The sequence below is a fragment of the Misgurnus anguillicaudatus genome, chromosome 4 (assembly GCF_027580225.2).
Source record: "Misgurnus anguillicaudatus chromosome 4, ASM2758022v2, whole genome shotgun sequence".
In the NCBI taxonomy this organism is placed as follows: Eukaryota; Metazoa; Chordata; class Actinopteri; order Cypriniformes; family Cobitidae; genus Misgurnus; species Misgurnus anguillicaudatus.
Window position 1 is genome coordinate 29,105,193 of NC_073340.2, and position 20,640 is coordinate 29,125,832.

General features: G+C 37.1%; 1 protein-coding gene across 2 annotated transcripts in view; it reads left to right on the top strand.

The window, feature by feature from the left end:
- The window catches only part of map2k6 (mitogen-activated protein kinase kinase 6), a 35,462-nt gene that overhangs the window by 1,120 nt on the left and 13,702 nt on the right, over window positions 1-20,640 (top strand). Inside the window, exons 1-4 of one of the 2 annotated variants that reach the window (XM_055175108.2) lie at window positions 12,289-12,463; window positions 12,626-12,689; window positions 12,856-12,904; window positions 17,426-17,539. In XM_055175108.2, coding sequence (XP_055031083.2) covers window positions 12,304-12,463; window positions 12,626-12,689; window positions 12,856-12,904; window positions 17,426-17,539 — 387 coding nt within the window. In that variant the 5' untranslated portion in view covers window positions 12,289-12,303. Of the gene's footprint in view, window positions 1-12,288; window positions 12,464-12,625; window positions 12,690-12,855; window positions 12,905-17,425; window positions 17,540-20,640 lie in introns of those variants that run through there. The other variant, XM_055175109.2, reaches the window with a different exon arrangement.

Below are 20,640 nucleotides of genomic sequence, written 5' to 3' on the forward strand. Positions count from 1 at the left end.
TGCAAGTCTCCATGCACAATGAAGAAACATGCAATCTCAAGCCAAAAGCTGCAAAAGACAGCTGGTGCTTGCCCCACACCCTGTGCATGCAAGATTACTGCTAACCTGTTTAGTAGGCTACCTTTTAAAGCAGCAATGCTGGAATTAGACTCCATGGCTACACTGCTTTACATAGGAGCACTGTATAGAGTCTGTATGTTAAGTTTCTCACACCTTTGGCCAAAGTGGCTTGCATGCATGCACGAGTCCAAATCAATGTAAAGGTCAACTGTTGGTGCTGATTTTGCAGGGCCGGTGTCTGATCCCTGGTTGCAATGCAAAAACGTTTTAATTCGAAACACACAAGGCTTGTGAATCGTGCATTAGTAGGCGTGGTTCAAGAATGTCTGACACCATAATGAGGTGATTTTTTAGCGTTGAATAAGCAGTAATGGCGTTGTTGTGCAACAGTGACACACCTGATGAACTAAATCCCTATGAACCCACCCCTCTGTCGTGCAAACAAACACGGCTTTACCTGTGCAGGGAGGGAAGTTCTAGGTAGTGGATTGTGACGAAGACGTTAAGAAGGACCTCCTCTTGTGCAGTAAAAGCAGCCAAACTGCAACGATAAAAATGATGCATTACTCTCCTCCTTGAAAGCATGCAATTCTGCATGCATTATATTTCATGCAAGTTTTTAATCGAGAAGTACCTGTTATTTTAGGTTTAAGTTACTTAATTTCTTGGCCATGCAAATGCACACTTTTTGTTATCATTCGAAAGCACAAATGTGTTTTCACTGTGAAAGTATCTTAAATGTGCAAAGCTCTTTATGCCAAGTGAAAGTGCGACTGCAGGACTGTTTTGAGTACAGTGTGTACTGTGAGGAAACGCAAGTAGATGTTTAAGTCTTGGCAACTGTTTTCCTGGCCTGGAAGTGATCTCTTGGAAATACCCCCCCCCCCTGTCAGTAGGGGTCTATCTTGTGCATATTAGCCACTGATTTACTGAGCTTGCACTACTGCTGAGAATGGGCGGTGTTACATAGTGTGCCCCCCTCTTGACCCAGCGGTGCACACATTGCCATGCCTTTCCCCCTGCAGCCGGTCCTGCTGTTTTGCAGCGTGCTGCTGCCACACGCGATTGTTACGTTTGTCATGCAAATACGAGCCATAAGCTTCGGTCGCAGAGATGCTAAATCCCCAGTGCGGATGGCGCGATTGTTGGTGACCATTCAGCCTTGCAGTGTTTTTGATGCAATAGCAGTAGAATTGTTTTTAAGCTTTGTGCATCTGATCCTGACCTTTCACCTTTTGGCTGCATGCATGAAGAGGACAAGCATGCTCCTCGTTCATGTTAGTGCATGCATGTGCTTGAATGCTGAAAATCAGGGCATTGGATTCACACTGGATGCTTGCATGCAAATGCAAGACTACAGGTTAACAGGCGTGCACCTTAGTCTCTGTGGCTAGTAAAAGCAATGCATGCATTTTCATATGCGACTAACCTGTGTTTAATGGGGCAACCATGGGAGTGTCCTTCTATTGAATTGTTTGGGTGTGACTATTCTGATGACTCTATTGGCTCATAGGGAGGCTCGCGTCTACTGTCTTTTTATTTTCCGTTTCTTTCTCTCTTTGTCTCTCTCTCTCTCTCTCTCTCTCTTCCGTGGGACATGAGCTTTGCTTGGTCGCAGGAACTGCATTCTGACATTGATCCATCTTATTGCAGACTTCTGAATAATTGACTACTTTTAGAGTTTTTTTTTTTCTCAAAGACAGCCAGGGTGTCTCTTACCATAGTATTACCCACAGTATCACTTTTCCACAAAGGGCAGGCGTTAGTTTTTTTGGGATTAGGGTTGTCATAACAGCAATTTCAGCAAGCAAAACCAAAGGCAGTGCATTGGACCCATTGTTGAAACCAAACAAATGAAATGAAATTTAATATAATTTTCTTTTATAAGTATTAAGGATGCTCCGATCAGGATTTTTGCGGCCGATTTGATCAGGCTATGGAGACCTTACAAAAGACGAGAGCAGGTCTGTCCTGCATATCGATCATTTGATTGTATGGGCCACTTGGTTCACACCTTTACAGACACGTGTGTTGTTTGCATCAGGGGCACAGTTGCAATGTAACACATCAGACGTTGATTATTACACATGACAAAAATTTGCAAAAATTTTTTTAGCCGATACCAACTACGATTCCGATTCTTCAAGCTGTGATTCTTCTGTCTTTGGTAACGTCATCGTTAAATGTACACTGATTCTTATGAAGTTCAGCAAAGAGATGTTTTCTCTGTATTCGTGCTGAATGACAGGCTTAGGTGTCTGTGTGCACGACGGGTGTTTGTGGACAGGATTAGCTGGAAGTGAAATGAAAGTTTAAACTGTCAAAACTTGAAAACGCATGCAAATAATAAACTTTCGGCATGATGATGCAATGTCCGCAATAGACATACATACGTTGTGTACTCTGTTTGATGGGATGTAAAGGCGCATCGCGTTGCATGTTAGGACTGGAGCGGGTGATTCTCATGAAATCCGGACTTAAAAGGTGTCCAGGATCAGATTTCTTTTAAAAAGCCATTAAAGACTTTTTTTTTGCACATATAAGATTAAGGTCTGAACTTAATATATTTTTAGAGAATTTATTTCCTATAGAATTATTTAAATTTTTTAGATTATAATTATCAGAAAGTATCATTACCGCAACATGATATTACATTAAATATATGCATTTACAAACTCATGTTTCGGTAATGAGAACTAAAAAGTTGTGTAGGTACTATGACATACAAAATTTCAACTTTTATCTGGAGAGAAAAAATAAGAACAGCTTACCTGGTAGCCATCTTCAGTGTCACAGTCAATTATGTCCCTTCCAACATTTTTTTTTTGAAAATGTTAGTTCCTTGAGGGCTTAAACAATGATTGAAAATTGTTGCGGAGGATGAGAACATTTTTCTTGGACACATTCATTATCCTTATTATTGTCTCTACATTTACCAATGATCACCAAATACCACATGTTTCTTTACTGTAAATGTTTATAGTATATCATGCACTGAAGCTTTTTATTTTTTAAATTTTTTTTATTATAAATATTTCCATGTCAAAGAACCGAAATCCAGTCATGGACACGTTGCGGTAATGAATATTTCCCCCTAAAATGTGGAAAAAAATACAAAATTGGTTAGTAGGATGTCATTAGAAATGTGCAAAATAGTACACAAAGAAATATTTGTAAGTGTATGCTTCTTATTATGATACTCTTACTTTGCATTTACTTTTTTATCAAAATGTTTCATGACACCTCATAAGTCTAATTTCGCGAGAATCACCCGAGCGTGCAACAATAAAATTTACACATGCACTGCAGCATAATTGTTATGATATTGCTAATCCAAATTTGCAGGTCGTACATGAACAACTGGTTGTAAAAATGCTAGCACTGTATAAAATGGTCTCAAAATGCGCCCATATTCTGGAGCCCTATTGTGAAATGCATGCATTTCTCAACTGCTTTAAGTAAACGGTTGTACATTCTGTTTAACACTAATGCAAGTTTTTTTTGCTTCCTTGTAAAGGTTGTTGTTTACTAAACAGGTCTGTTTGGCCTAATGCACAGGTCTCCTGTTTTGAGATGCATTTTCCCCCTTCCGTCTGTTTACTTTCACACACGACAAAATTGCATTGTTACCTCGATTTTGGCCATTTACGATTACAGATCCTTACCGTGATAAACAGGTGCTCTTCATAGAGCGTGCATGGAAATGCTCATGTGAGCTTTTGAAAGCAGACATCTCAGTCAGACGTTATTGTGGTAAATTGAGTTAGTATTTGGTACTTCTGATGTTCTAGATAGACTCGCTTTGTTACTTTATTTAGAATCGACTGTACCAAATCGCCCTATGTACCAAGCCCAGCTTACATCCCTAATTTCGATTATGCTTTCGAAGAGCGTGTCAAACACATTTAGTATTTACAGCACAGGAGGAAGGACGTTTTTTTCTGCAGGGGGCAGTAAATTGCTTTCTGTTGTTATCCAAATGCATTTGGTATCACATGCACAATTGTCTGAAACTCCCTCATATGCAGAAGTAATCTTGCAAGGTCTCCAGTCAGATTGACTCGAAGGAAAACAATGCGTTTATGAAGACATTAAGAATTGTGCTCATAACATTCAGCATGCTTTTCTTCACATTATGGATTGGTTTAAAGTACAGTCTGCTTAATATTTACCCGCACCAGTGGTGGTTTATCTAATGCTTGCATTTTTACTGTTATCATCTTGCAAGCAATTATGCTAAGTGCTGAATAAAAGAAAAAGATTTCATATTTTACTTATTCTGACTGCTGCAGTGTTGTATGGAAGTGGAAGTTGAGATGAAGCGTCAACAGGTTGTCGACTCCGCCCTCTGCTCTGATTCTGTCCAATGGTCCATGCATCATGAAATTGGGACACATCCGGGGGTTAAAGCATGTGTCCCAATTTCTTTTGCTTGGAGGTGAATAAAAACATTATTGACCAGGGACTGATGCATCTATTATCTAGTCTTTATAGTGTGTCAAAATTAGGGATGCATAACGATTAATCACGATTAATATATAGTTTTTGTTTTTGTTTACATCATATATGTGTGTGAACTGTGTATAGTAACTTTGTATAGATAAATGCACACACATGCATGTGTGTATATATAGGAAATGTTTACATGTGTATACACATTGTATTTAAGCATAAATACTTAATATATATTTTTTTTCTTAATTATATATGCATGTGTGCATATTTATTTATAAATAATTATTATACACAGTTCACACACATATATGATGTAAACAAAAACTTCAAAATAAATCGACTATTTTCAAACAGGTTTCCTGACATCTCCCCCTTCTTAGATAACTAACATATTACCAACACAAAGGCTTATTTAAATGCATGTCATGTTTTGATAGAGATGTAGTGTGTTAAAAGAAATTGGGTGAATCTCACAAAATCCAGATACAGAAGGTGTCCAGCATCAGAATGTTTAAAAAATCATTGAAGCCAATTTTTTTTTGCACATATAAGATTAAGGTCTGAACTTACTATAACCATTATTTATAGAGGATTTAAAAAATATTTCTTATAGAATTATTTAATTTTTTTAGATTATCATTATAAAAAATTATCATTACCGCAACATGATATTACATTAAATATATGCATTTACAAACTCATGTTTGGTAATGAGAACTAAAAAGTTGTCTAGGTACTATGACAAACAAAATTTCAACTTTTATCTGGAGAGAAAAAATAAGAAATGGTTACCTGGGAGCCATCTTGAGTGTCACAGTCAATTATTTCCCTTCCAACATTTTTTTAAATGTTAGTTTCTTGAGGGCTTAAACAATGATAAAAAATTGTTGCGGAGGATGAGAAAAATTGATCTTGGACACATTCATATTCCTTATTATTGTCTCTACATTTACCAATGATCACCAAATACCACATGTTTCTTTACTGTAAATGTTTATAGTATAACAGGCACTGAAGCTTTTTCTTTTTTTTTTTTTAGATTTTTTAATTATAAATATTTCCATGTCAAAGAACCCAAATCCATTCATGGACACATTGCGGTAATGACAATTTTCCTTTTAAATGTGGAAAAAACAACAAAATTTGTTTGTATGATGCCATTTGATATAATGTGCAAAATAGTACATGTAGAGATGTTTGTAACTGTATGTTTCTTATTTTGATAGCATTCACTTTTTTATCAAAATGTTTCATGCCACCTCATAAGTCTAATTTCGCGAGAATCACCCAATTGCACAAATTAATAAATAAAGGTTTTCTGTCTTTTATTGGTCGGATTGTCCAGCTTCATACCATTGGTTAAACCAACGTTTCTGCCATTGGGTATAATTCTAAGAGTAATGTTTTGAAATAGATGTAGTGTGTATACTTATTAGTTGAGTCCTCCCAAAATTACAGACTTATGGTTGCTTATTAAGCATGAATAGAATATAGTATGTTTTTAGCTTGTAGTCATTATTGGCGCATAGAGTATTTGTTCGATAACGCAGGCTGTTATGCGTCTCGGCTCAAGATGACATGTCATCGAGGGATAGACCTGTCGGTAGAAAGACAGTGAAAGATGAACGGCCCGAACCAATGATGGGATTAGTCTTAAAGCAGCGCCCCCAGCTGCCATAAAGAGAGGGGTCTGCCATCTTTGGAAGTGTAGTGTGTCTTCCAAACTGCCAGCGTGGTCAGAGGGGCCACACAGAGAAGTTATTTTGATCTCTCTCTCTCTCTCTCTCTCTCTCTCTCTCTCTCTCTCTCTCTCTCTCTCTCTCTCATTCACCGGCCCTCCTCTGGGTCCCTGAAATTCCATTGAAGAACTCTTGGGATTGTTGGAATTCTGGGCAATGCGCGTGAGTGGGATAGCGAAGGGTGAAAACTGGCTCTTGGTTCTTCTGGACTGCAGACATGTTGACGTTCGTCCCTGGGCAGACGACCACCAGTCAAACAAACTGCAGCTAAACGTCTCAGACATGAACAGCGGGTCAATAAAGTTCATGTTACACCATAGTGGTAAACACTGCGCCATTGTCCCTGCATGCATTTATGTGGTAAATCGTCACCTGAGGCCGGACGCTGTACACATTTGTACTAAATCGGACCAGAAATTTGCCATCAGTTTGATGCATTTGAACACTGTGTACTTTTAATGCCATTAGAAGGCTGAGCTCAGCAAAAAAGCTGTGTGTGTTCTGAAGTCGTCCTTAGTGTTAAAGCAATTGAAAGCCACAAGAACTTATATTTCAGGTTTTATACTATAATTTTCAAAACCAGCTGTCCAAATATTGAAGTTGACATTATGTTCTTGCTACATATTCTAAACCATACTTTTGATTTCTGCTAGTGCTGCATTATATAATCTCTTGATCTATTTCTTCTTGCTTGTTTTATTTACACACACATCTTTATCATTCCCATATTTTTTTCATTTTTCAATTTACTGTGGTAGTATGCTTTAGGTCAACTCAAAGTTTTTATAAAATGGTTTTGAATTGATAGATTGAAAGACAGTTTGCACTAACTTCTGGAAATAAAACAAAACTTTACGGCAAATCCAAGGACACTTTATCAAAAAGCAAATCAAAAGCAAAATCAAACGATTACCCGCAAACTATTTTGCTATTTTAGATATCCATTTTGTTGAATCTCAGGTGCCTTTATTATCTCATCCATGCAAATGGCCTTATGGCAAGAATTTCTTTGCAAACAAAATATGCGTCCATGTTGCGTTTTTCTTGATGGTAGCTGATAATTTGCATGGTGGGTAAGACGTTCTCCAGTCTGTATGTATGACACGCCGCTGCATGTCCTGGCAGCTAAAGGCGATCTGTTTACTCCTGCACAGTCTAAAGGTACGTTCATACTGACAGCTATTAAATCAGGTTGTAGAGTCATTGCTGTGGCTTAACTCCGCCCCCAGTGAAAATCTCAATGGCCTGTGATCCACAAAACTCTATTAAAGTCAATGCAGAATCAAAATAGATCCTGTTTGCTTTAAAGGATTAGTCCATTTAAAAAAAAAATCCATGTCATCCAAAATGTTGATGTCTTTCTTTGTTCAGTCGGGAGGAGGTTGTGTTTTTTGAGAGAAACATTTCAGGATTTTTCTCGTTTTGGTGGACTTCGGTGGACCCCAACGCGTAATGTGCAGCTGCAAAGGACTCTAAACGATCCCAAACGAGGCATAAGGGTCTTATCTAGCGAAACAATTGTCATTTTTGGCAAGAAACATAAGGGATATGCACTTTTGGACCGCAACTTCTCTTCTTCCTCCGGCTGTGTGACGATCCAGTGCGGCCTTACGTAATTGCGTAGTGACGTTGAAAGGTCACGTGTTACATATATGAAACGCACATTTGCGGACCATTTTAAACGATCAACTGACCCAAAGACATTAATTATATCATTCGACATACAACAACGTCAGAAATGTTCTCTTTCTCCACCCTTGTAAACACTGGGGCGTAGTTTCGATACGTCATCCGTGACCTCTTGATGTGATGGCGTGTTGCGTGATGTCACGCTGGCGCTTCACAGGACCGGAGGAAGACGAGAAGTTTTGGTTTAAAAGTGGGTATTTTTTATTTTTCTTGCCCAAAAGCGCTATAGTTTAGCTAGATAAGACACGTTTGCATCGTTTAAGACCGTTTAGAGCCCTTTGAAACTGCAATTTTAAACTGCATTAAAACTGTTACGTGTTGGGGTCCATTAAAATGAGAAAAATCCTGGAATGTTTTTTCTCAAAAACATAATTTCTTCTAGACTGAACAAAAAAAAGACATAGTTTTGGATGACATGGTGGTGGGTAAATTATCTGGATGTTGTTTTTAAGAAAATGGACTAATCCTTTAACACATGGTGCATGGTTCATAGTTGCATGCTATTGTAAAAAAAGTTGCTTAATAATCATCAGCCTAAAAGGAAGATGTTTCAGAGATTACATCACTTATCCATTTTTATGCATTATCATGCTGTTTTATGTTGTATTTCAACATCAGATGAATTCTGATTTTGTCAAAAAGTCATGTGTTCGGTCCACAATATGTATTGATAAGATGTATAGCTTGAATGCACTGTAGGCTGCTTTGGATAAAGGTTGCAAAGGTCATGGATCCCAAAATCACACTTGCTGATTAAATGTAAAGCTTATAAATGCACGAAATAATTTTGGATAAATGTAAATTTAAGTTTGCACAGTACATCTGTGCTTTTGCTTCAACAGGATGAGACCCATCTCTGCCTAAGAAAATGACAATCCACTATTCAGCCGCATAACCGAGTCCTAATAGCTGCGATCTGTCGGTTCAGCACTTGTTATATTTGGAGAGACTGAAGTGGCGGTTTAACGCTTATGCAACAGTTTTGATGAATTCCCCAGTTACCAAAGTCACAAGGAGGGCCACTCGGTGAGACTAGCCTTTATCCCACATGGCTGATCTGATCAGAATGTGGAAGGCTATCGGGTGTCGGCCAGTAATGCGTCAGCATGTGTGATTTTTAAGGATTAGGCCTTTCAACATAGAACGCTGCTTGAGTTGGTTGCTAGGGAGTGCTTTCCAAATGTGGCGCAGTTATTTTGGCAGTGTTGACCCGTGATGCTTTTTCAATCGTTTTGTGGTTTTGTACCATCACTTTTATAGGAAGTCCTTAGTGAGTTTTCTGCGTGTCATCTTTCCGTATCCTTTGTTGTGTGTGTAAATGCAAGCGGGAGGGGTTCAGAACGACTCTTATTTTCAGGTAACAATAGTGTAACAGGCATACTACGGGGTAAGAGGTGAAGGTTGATAATATGCATCTACCTTCTCACGCTACTGTGGTAAATGTGTGTAGCTGCTCAGGATGAGACGCACTTTATTGTATAATGGTGAAAAAATGGGAAGTGTCTCAGTTTTTATTTCCTGTCTGTGGGTGTGTGGCGTAGTCAGGATTGTTCTGAAGCCACACCTTAGTTTGCAAATTTTTTTTTATTATTGTGTAGTGAGAAACTGTATGTGTGGATGTTAAATGTTTGTTGAATTATAGAAAACCATGGGGAATTTGATATCACTTTGATTCCACCAAATTTAGTCTCGTGATGATTCCTTATCAATATTTCTATAGACCTTATTATTAAAAAAAAATGCAATGCTACTTGTTCCTTATTATTGCTAAAGAACTCTTTATAATGACCAAACTCTCTTCTGAATGGGTGTCTGTATTGACTTCGTTTATATAACAATATGTAGTTATTACACTGATTTAAGTCTCCGAGCCTTGTGTACACACAACCAGGTAACAGGTATCGGCTAATTTTAAGTTGGAAATGAAAATAATGACTTGCGGTTTAGTGAGTAAGTCAAGAACCGCTCCTGCCCATTCATTCAGCAAATGACTCAGACTGCTTCAGTCCTATAACTCATGTATTAGAGACATTTTTTGTCTTCCTGCTGATTCTTAAAAAAGCAATGCATAGCTTTTGGTAAAAAAATCCAGAAAGGTCAGTTTACAACAGTAAGCTTATAGTAATGATTTATAAGTTAAGCTATCGGGTAAGATTTAGCTCGAAATCAGTTTTACATCATTTCATTGTAACCCATGTAAAGATAAGCATGTAAATTAATCTGGAATTTTATGCGTCAAACAGAGATGGCGATATAGAGGTAAAATTTAAAGGAACTTTGCATTGTGGGTGCAAATCGGGTGTAAATAATAAAATATATTTTTATATAATAATAATAATAATAATAATAATAGTAATAATATTATTATTATTATTATCATTTAATTATATATGAATGTGAAATTGTTTATACACTTGTAAATATGTATTTATATATACATAATTATTATAGACGGTTTCAGCAGTAACAACATAAACAAGCGGCTGTCGTGGTTTGCACGTAACTTCCGGTAAACTCCGCTAAGAATAAATAACAACAAAGTTCTTTAAACGTAGTTTATTTATATAAAAAGCAAAAAACAACACATAGATTACATAGGAAACCAAAACATTTGTTATTTTCGACGAGGCATTTGTTCAAGAGATCAGTTTAGCAACTAGTCAGACCTTTAAAAAAACGAAACCGGAAGTAAAGTTCGGATCCAGACATGTATCGTGTCAGCAAACGTGCGTCCGATGAAACCGTCTATACACAGACAGTTAACCTCACATATATTCTGCATATAGTCGTGACTAATTGTTAGGTAGCCCTGCACAGACCGGACAGCATTGTCAGTAAATTAAAATACATGCTTTGGTAGCACATGGACGTTACGTGGACATATGGAGAGTGTCAAAATAAAGGTACATCATATCGATATTTTACATGTGTCTAATGAGAGATTGTGTCATTAGACATTTCATCGATGCATCGATCCATATCGATGTATTGTTACACCCCTATTGCTCATACAGTTATGCTTTCGCTATTTAAACCAAACCATTCAAAAAATGTGATTATAATGGGATTTTATTGCAATTTATACTTTACCTCATGTAAACACAATACTTCAATAAAAATAATGTGATTAAGCTCATAATCGCATGAAACATAATCCTATATAGAACAGGTGGCGTACGCCGTTTTTAATCGCAGTATGCATCCATGTAAACACTTTAATCTAACTGAATTGCGCACGTGTTTTTGTCACGAACGTTAAGCGCGAATTCATTTTAAACTTTACATTAGGAAGTTTTCTGTCAACACAGATGTCAGCAGTCTGCCATCATCCAAAAACGGCTCAAATAACGCGACAGCAGGATATACAGTAAAACCGTTACAGGCACTGTCATAATATTTCTGTCTTCATCGTGGCACCGAATAACGAAATGTGTCCATAAGAACGCGTTTGTCATTTAACATAAATAATATTAAAGGCTTAGTAAGTAATATTTCACAAGACTTTTTTAAGAGTTCAAATAATTATTTGTTGTCCCCAGAGTGTGTAAGTTTTACTTCAAAATCCCCCACAGATAATTTATTATAACTTTTAAAATTGCCATTTTGTAGGTGTGAGCAAAAATTTGCCGTTTTGGGTTTGTCCTTTTAAATGCAAATGAGTTGATCTCTGCACTAAATGGCAGTGCCGTGGTTGGACAGTGCAGATTAAGGGGCGGTATTATCTCATCCTGACATCACAAGGAGAGCCAAATTTCAATGACCTATTTTTATACACGCTTGCGGAGAATGGTTTACCAAAACTAAGTTACTGAGTTGTTCTTTTTCACATTTTCTAACCCACTTAGAGCACTAAAACATCAGATTTTCATGATATGTCCCCTTTAAAACGGTGGGCAGTATATGTGATATCATTTGTGCTCTGCATTGGGTTTTGTTTGAATAATCAGAAAATAAAAACTGCATGTAAACAGGAGTGAAAAAGTTAGCTCCAGTCCACTGCGAGTAAGTCCTTACTCTGATTATCGAATGTAATCGCATTATTGGTAAACATAATCATTGTTTGCAGCACCAGCGCAATGACATCCAGTAAGATGGTCTTGTCATTTTAATAAATCAGTTCTTTAAAATGGTTCTTCATTTCATCCCTGCGAATGCTAAATGCCTCCAGCACATTCTGTGGCTCTTACCCTCAGTCGTAATTCCTTGCATATGTTGCACACACACACAGTCTTTCAGCACAAGTTGTTCCCATTGTTTGCGTTTAGCAGAGTGCATCTGGTTGTCAGGTGGGCGTGGCTATGATGCATGCTTCTCGCATGGCGTCAGGTATGCGGATTGCCCCACTCAGGTGTCAGTCAAGATGGGTCACGCCCGCAGCATTAGCGCCTGGCGGGGCATCTCTGCTCCGTTCCAGACAGAGAGAATGCACCTGACCCTGCCGCCTCGCGTCCCTCTCACACACGTGCACTCTCTTACTCTTTCGCTTTTGCTCGGCCAGGATCTGGAGCCGCTGTCTGAACGTGAGTGCCAGGATCTGATAGGATAGTTTTCCTAGGAATTCTGCCTTTTTGATTTTTTTATCAAGCCTTTTACTTTTATATGCATCTTCTTCATAACCAAAATGTAAACCAAAACATCTCTGCAGACTTTGATGTAACAATGATTTCCTCTCCTCTTCACAGGTAAAAAGAAGCCCCCACTCAAGCTTCCAAAAGAGGCGTTTGAGAAACCCCAGCCTGCACCCACGTAAGATTTTAGCTTTTAGCATAATTTTACTGAAAGTGCTTTTTTTATTCATGAAGTGTGTTTAAAAGTAAAAGATTCACTCCGGGTTTGTAGGTAGAATAGATTTAGTAATTAAAGCTGGAACCCGTCAGATGTGAATGCTCAATGGGATTTCTCTATCACACAGACCCCCAAGAGACCTGGACTCTAAAGCCTACGTTACCATTGGAGAAAAGGTACAGCTTATCATTCATCCATTCATTCATTTTTTAATTAGACTGACTGAAGAAAAAGCTTGTATTACTTACTCTGTGTCATTTCATGTGTCGGCGACATATGCTTTGTGTTTTACCTGCACCTTAGTTTTTTATTTTTACATTCTTTTCTCTTTATATGGTTAATTAAAAAAACCTACGTGGTTAAAAGGAAAAATTATACATTTATTCTACGGTAGGGCTGGGAAGTATTGATCCAAATTCATATCTCTGTAATTTAAGATGAATGGCAATAGATGATAAATATCTCTGTATTTTCTTCAAAGTGGAATAAATGTTTACATGCAAATCAAACACCTTTATTGAAACCTCTATCGGCAGGGGTTCCTCCCAATTTGAAAATATACAGCTGCACAATATACAAGCTGTTTGGAAAGCTTATGTGTGCTTACCTCACTGTACATTTCTCACAGAGCTCCTGGGGCAGATAAGGGGGGTCATATCAGACCATCCCGATAATGATGTTGTTTCATCCTGCATCCCTCTGGAAAAAATGATGTATTACCCAATTTCAATATACTGCCCAGCCTTAGATTACAATCAATCTATATAATTGATTTCTTGTTATTGAGTTTATTGATAAATGGTAAATTTCATTTAAAAGATTTGTTCATTAACAGTAATGTAGTTTTATGTACCTTATGTTTCGGTCTATAAGCCGCGTTTTTTTTTCATAACTTGGGTGGTGCTGCGTCTTATAGTCAGGTGCGCCTTGTAAGTCAGTATGAATAATTTTGACATTTATGAGGCACGAGACATCATTACGTCTACAGTCGCAAGAGTCCGCTATATGCTGCTTCAGTATTTATGTAATTCAATGGATTCAGTGGTGTGGAATGAAGAGTATGCGAACTTCATGCTAGTTGGCTTGTTCTGTTAATTTAGCCTATTCAACCTTCCAGGTAAGTTTTGTATGCTATGGTTTATAGTTTAAATAACTGATAATATTACTTTAACCTCTCGACGCGCACTAGTTCGTGCACGGAAAAACGTCAGTTTTTTTAATGCTGCTAACACTATATATATAGCCTACTGTGTACAAACAAACAATAATAATAACATTGCTATACATCGTTTAAAAGGTCTAAGGTTTAGCATCAGTGTATGGTGTCCGTTTTGAGATACAATTGCTCTAGCATCATAAATATAGTATTTTGTTACAGAAGTCCAGATGACAACATGCATAAAATAAGCTGACTCCTTACCTTTGTGCTGGTATAAGGAACGCGAATCGAATCCAGTCTGTTTCAGATGTGTGAATAACCCATAAAAGCTCTCCAACAAAGTACATCCAATGACCGTTTTTGTCCACAAATGCGTATAATCCGTGAAATATTGATATATTGTCCATTGTTTACATCAGATTTCAGATGCACGTCTTGTAATAGATTATAATATACAATCTGAGGACTATTTACATCGTAACACTTGTATATGAGATTACACTCGCGTTCAAAACCAGCGCTCAAACTTGATTGTACAAGTAGGCGGGAGTATAATACATAATATCCAAACAGCGCTGTCAAATATCGTGACGTCATCTGACTCGCGGGTTCCTCCAATGACTTCATGGAAAATATTGATAGACAGAACGTGTAGCCAATTAGATAACGAATTCAACGATCTTTGTGTGAAGCTTTATTTCCTGGTGTGGAAACTGCATTTCATACGCTTACATAAGGATAAACAATAAAAAGAACGAACGTGTATGCATGTAAACAAAAGACTTTTATTTTGTGGCTGACTGGCACTTAGAAAAGGCACTAGTCTTACAAAAACTCTTGCAAGAACCTCATTTTTGGGTCTATTGACTTCAAACGTGAAACATAACTTCTTTAGACTTGTGGCTTTGGCATCATTGCATTTCTAGGTTCCACACATATATTTATCATTAAGATTTTTAGTGTTAAAAAAGATGTTATGCAAAAAAAATTTTATTACAATGTACTTCAGCCTCTCTAACTTTTTTAATTTTTATCTTAAAATTATTTTGAAACATGGAAAACGAAGCTCAAAGTGTATTCTATCTAATGATACCACAGTTATGCTTGTACTCTAAATAGTTTAGTAAAAACAGCCCTTTTAGTGAAAGTAGGTATTTTCATGGTTTGGGGCCAGAATGGGGGTGCTTTTCAAGAGGTTAACGTACAGACATCTATTCAGCCTGCTGTTCTGACTGCTATTGATTAGTTGAATAACTTGCCTTTCCAGATTAATGTCTGTTCTTCGGCTTGGATTTTGTGAAATAATTTTCTAAATAAATGCGACATATAATCCACTGCGACTTATATATGTTATTTCGTCTTAATGACGCATTTTTGAATGATGCGGCTTATACTCTGGAGCGGCTTAGAGTCTGGAAAATATTTTTTTTAAAAATAGGATTTTTTTTTTAGTTTTTTTTGTGATTGTTGTGGGCAAAAATCCTTGATCTTGCTGCACGTTTTCTTAAAAAATGGATATTTATGCAATTTATGCGATGAAATTGCGGGAACTTGCAAAAATTGTGGGAACTTGCAAAAAGTGCAAAAAATTGCAGCTTTTCATTGATGTTCACGTCACATTATCACGTCACTTCATAACGTTCCCATGGCAAAAGGGGACATGGCTGCGCTTGTGTGAGGTAAATGCAACATTTTTCAACTTTTTGCTAAGATATATGTGATTTTTGCTACGAAAATGCGGATTATGTAATCATGCAAGCCCCACACATTTTGCACACAGAAATCTGCAATTCATGCTGCGAAAGTGCGGCGTATTGGAAAAAATGCGGCCTCCGCATAAATATGTGGACTTTGGCTGATTATGCGTTGAATCATGCGATCGCATAATCACGTTTTTCTGAAGGAACTGATTAGTGGTAAAACAATGTTTTTTTTATGGCCGAGACCGATATTAAAGGGCGATTTATAGTCGTGCGTAGGCTATCCGTAGCCTGTGCGTAGGTCTGCGTAGCCTGACGCGCACCTCACAAAAAATTTAACAGCGCGTCAAATCTATGCAGACCGCAAGCGATGTGATTGGTCCACCAGAACCCCTCCCGTCAGGTAAAAAAAACTGCGTCATAGGTATTTCCGTTTGTGACGGTGAAAACAAAGATGGGGCAAGTTGAGGAGTGATTTAACTCAAACTGCACCAAAAGTCGCTGTTTATTTACTTCCATCATTGCTGGTCTTCTCAAATTATACACAACAAGTTGCTGTTTCTTCTTCGTTTGTGGGTTAACTTGCTAAGCTTCTTCTTCTTTCACGTTTGTGCTGCTAATGTGGTTACACGCGTGGATACTGCCTACCAGCGGTGTGTTTGCACGTCGATGCGGACGACAACGCAAAAGTATAAATGAAAACCGACGCGGAACCTACGCCGGCGCTGCTACGCCGTAGGACCTACGCACGACTATAACGAGCCCTTAAGAAAGCTGTATGGCCAGTTGGATAAAAAAAACAAATAATGGCCTCTGTAATATATTGGTTTATCCCTAAATATTACTAAGTTACTCATAATGCACATGTTTGTATGTTTAATGGTTATAAATATATCAAAAATGTTTCTGAAAACGTGCTGCTTAAACATGAAAATCTTGAGTATCTGTAACGTATAATATAAAACGATACATTTCAATCTCAGTTTTTGTTAACATTGCGTTATTTATAGCTGTTATGCAAAATAATAGGAAATTCCTGGAAGCGATTTTAATAATTCACAACGTTTGTCGCTGCAGGCTTTCAATTCAAACGCAGCAGTTTCTCGTCTATATTTTACACTAACAGCATCCATGTTTATCACCAAATTTCAAAGCGTTGCGGCTAGCCATTTGCATTCGCGTGTTAAGGCTATATCAAATGATTGCGTGTCACATCTTTTCAAATGTCATATTTTGCATTACTTCGTAATCGTATGGTGATGTAAGCTCGGCTCGGACCTGCGTGTCGTAAAGAACGGCCCGATGCACATTACTGCCCTGTTGAATGCAACTGATTGTAGGTACCTTGGAATGCACTTTACTGCCTCTCGGGCTGTAAAAATATTTATTTTAAACTCATCAAATAAGTGGAATTTTCCATTGGCAAAGATGGAGGCTTTTTGTCTTGCAACCTAACACAAAGATACATTATCTGTGGTTGTATTTATGATAAAGTAAGGCTGGCATGTTTGCAAGGATCTGCGTTTCGTGGCTCCGAGCTATGAGGATTTTGTTGTGATTGCTGGCGATTAGCAAGCAGACACGAGGATATGAAGACATTATTTCCAGGAATAATGAAGGAATGGCTTTTCCATCCTGTATACCTTCATACATCAATTTTCACAGAACTGTGCCATCTCTTTTTCCATTAGAGATCTTCCAGACTATCTGTTTGGAATTTTGGTTTTCGTCTATGATTGGCCGTCTGCATGTTTGTTCATTATCTGACATTCATTGGTAATCAGAATATCGTCGCTCAATGAAATACCTTAAATTCTTTTGTTTGTATATCTGAGCAGAACTTTGTGGTGAAGGCAGATGATTTGGAGCAGATTGGAGAGTTGGGCAGGGGAGCATATGGAGTGGTGGACAAGATGAAACACATCCCGAGTGGAGTCATCATGGCTGTGAAGGTGAGTAGATACGAACCCACTCAAAGACTGCAATGGGGAAACTAATGTCAAACTCACTATCTTTCCTTGAAGTTAACTTTGAAGTTTATCTCAGAATTCAATACACACTTGATAAGCAATAATTCACAGAATATCTAAAAGAAAATTGAATAGACATTTATACGCTGTTGTTTAAAGGAAAACACCACCGTTTTTCAATATTTTACCATGTTCTTACTTCAACTTAGACTGATTAATACATGCTTATCTTTTTTCAATGCGTGCACTTCATCTTTGTACAGCGGGTCGTGAATGTGTTAGCATTTAGCCTAGCCCCATACATTCCTTAGGATCCAAACAGGGATGAATTTAGAAGCCACCAAAACCTTTTATGTTTTCCCTTTATAAAGACTGTTACATGAGTAGTTACACAAGTAAGTATGGTGGCACAAAATAAAGCATGGCAATTTTTTAAGTGGATAAAAATGAGAACTATGTTGTATAATGGAAGGGCACTTAGTTCGACATCAGCGTGCAGTAACATCATGAAAAACTGTGGTGTTTTCCTATAAGTCAATAATCCAATAAGCCAATAAGAACTGAACTCATTCAATACTTTAAGTCATAACTCCATGCTTATTTATATATGTTTGTGATTTCCCTTATAAACAGTGGTGGACAGTAATGAAGTAAATGTAATTCGTTACTGTACTTAAGTAGTTTTTTCGCGTATCTGTACTTTACTCAAGTACTTTTATTTTGGGAGACTTTTACTTTTACTTTACTACATTTTAAAGTCAAATATCTTACTTTTTACTCCAATACATTTTAAAAAATCGGTCGTTCCTTTTTATTTATCATTGGATAAAAAACATAACTGGGCAAACTAAAGCTGCACAAAAAAACTAAGATGCACACGTGATGCGTCAAACCACCAATCAGGGTACAGCATGCGCTTAGTTTCGAACTTGTTTTGGTTGCCGCACTGTTTCACGTAAGCTACGCGAGTCACGCGAGTGCAGCCAGCCAATGCATCGTTTGGAGAATGAAACTGCATTCAAAAACAACGGAGGAGATAACAACAACAATGGCCTTATTTACGCGCGTTTTTTTAAGTCCTTGAATAAAAGAACGAGTCCTTAGTGTCTTCTCTGCCTGCCTTGAAACTGTGCTATTTCGTTTTAAAAGAATACTCTTTCAAATCTAAGGAAACGCGTAGAGGTAAGCCATTTTTATTCTGGTTATATTTTTAAATGAGCAATCTTAACAGTAGCTTGCAGAAAACTGTTGTGTTGATAAAATATATACGACGTTATCATGAATGAACTTTAAGCTATGCAGGCTGAAGCTATTTTTAGCCGTATAGTTAGCTGTTTCACTTAAGTTCATTGTATTTGAAGCTCAGTGCTCTGTTATTTTGAAATGACAATTCATCACTATCAACACTGTTGTAAAATATAAATGACATTTTGACTAGCCATGCAGTGTATGATGCTTAAACAGGCAGGTGGATTGAGTGCTCCCTATTAACTGAGATTGTTATTAATATTTTCAAAAGTTTTGCTTCCAAAATATATACATTTAATTATGTATTACAATATACATATGACATGCTTAAGCACATAAAACGTTTCTGAAATTATATTCTGTAAGGCTTGTTTTATTTGTCAAAGAAAGGGAGACTGATTTCTATATAATGTTATGTATTTAATGTTTTGAAAACTATTGTGAACCTGTGCTTAAGTCAAGTTTTTATTACACTTAAACTGATAAATTATTTAACAAATAAATCTTGAAATGAGACTTACTGCTATCAAATCCTGTTATTTCATTTGATGCTAAAGGAAATTTTTTGTTTTTAAGGTTTTAGGCTTATGATAATTTTAATAGACATCAGTGTCTGATTTATTAATGTCCTTCTATTAATTGATTGGTTAGCCAAGAGAGTTATTTCACATAATTTGAATTTTGTGACAAAAATGATACGGCCATAATAAATCACAGTACTTTTGTACTTAAGTACATTTTGAGGCAGATACTTTTGTACTTTTACTCAAGTAAAAATTTTAAGCAAGTACTTCTACTTTTACTTGAGTAATATTTTACCCTGGGTATCTTTACTTTTACTCAAGTACACGATTTGTGTAATTCGTCCACCACTGCTTATAAACTGTAATTAAGGTTCATAATAGCTAGGGGTGTAACGATACTTCTCAATGAATTATGGTAAAATGTCGCTACATCCAAAAGCCAGAGGGCGTTCCTGTGCAGAAACTCAATATGCGCCGCAGAAAAAGTACCATTACACAGAAGCTCCAGGAAATGTTTAAACATAATTACATCGTTCAAACATTTTAGGGTGTTTTTTAATGATAATAAAGAATATTTATAATTATTATGTTTGACGGGTGTTGCTTTTTCAAATGCATATTATAAACGACTCAAATACTGTGTTTGCGATTCAGAATCGATATTGGACAGGTATTATGGTGTATTGCGAAATATCGTTACATCCCTAACCTAAAGGTCCGGGTTCAGGCTTAACCTTACTACTTCCTGCAGATGTTTAAAACCCGTTAACTGTCCCGTGAGTGGGACACCCAATTGTACTTCAATATTTTTCATGTTAATGTTAATCTATCACAACAAACTATATATTGATCTAAGAATGTAGTTTTCATGTTTCAAAACCTTTAAGTGGTAATAATAATGCAGTGACTGTAATTTATTAATTTGTGACAAATGTATGCAGCAAGCCAACACAAACCTAATTTCTTTGATAATTTTATGTATAAAATAATACTATATTGCATTATTTTTTATTTATTATAATAAATTTATCACCTTTTCACCCCCCCCCCCCACTCAAAAAGGGCTGTGCCATGTAAAGGGTTAAAGGTGTAATCAGGGAGTTTTAGGGGCATCTAGTGATGAGACTGTGAATTGCTACCAATGGCTAAGTCCAAAGGTCACCCGTCCTTTTTGAAGCGCATTGTAAAGCTATAGTAGCCGCCATAAGAAAAACATGTCATTGTCTGAGACAACGTTGTGACAAAACTCGCTCTATTGAACAATTGGTCCGTTTAGGGCTACTGTAGAAACATGACAGCGACTTCCATGTA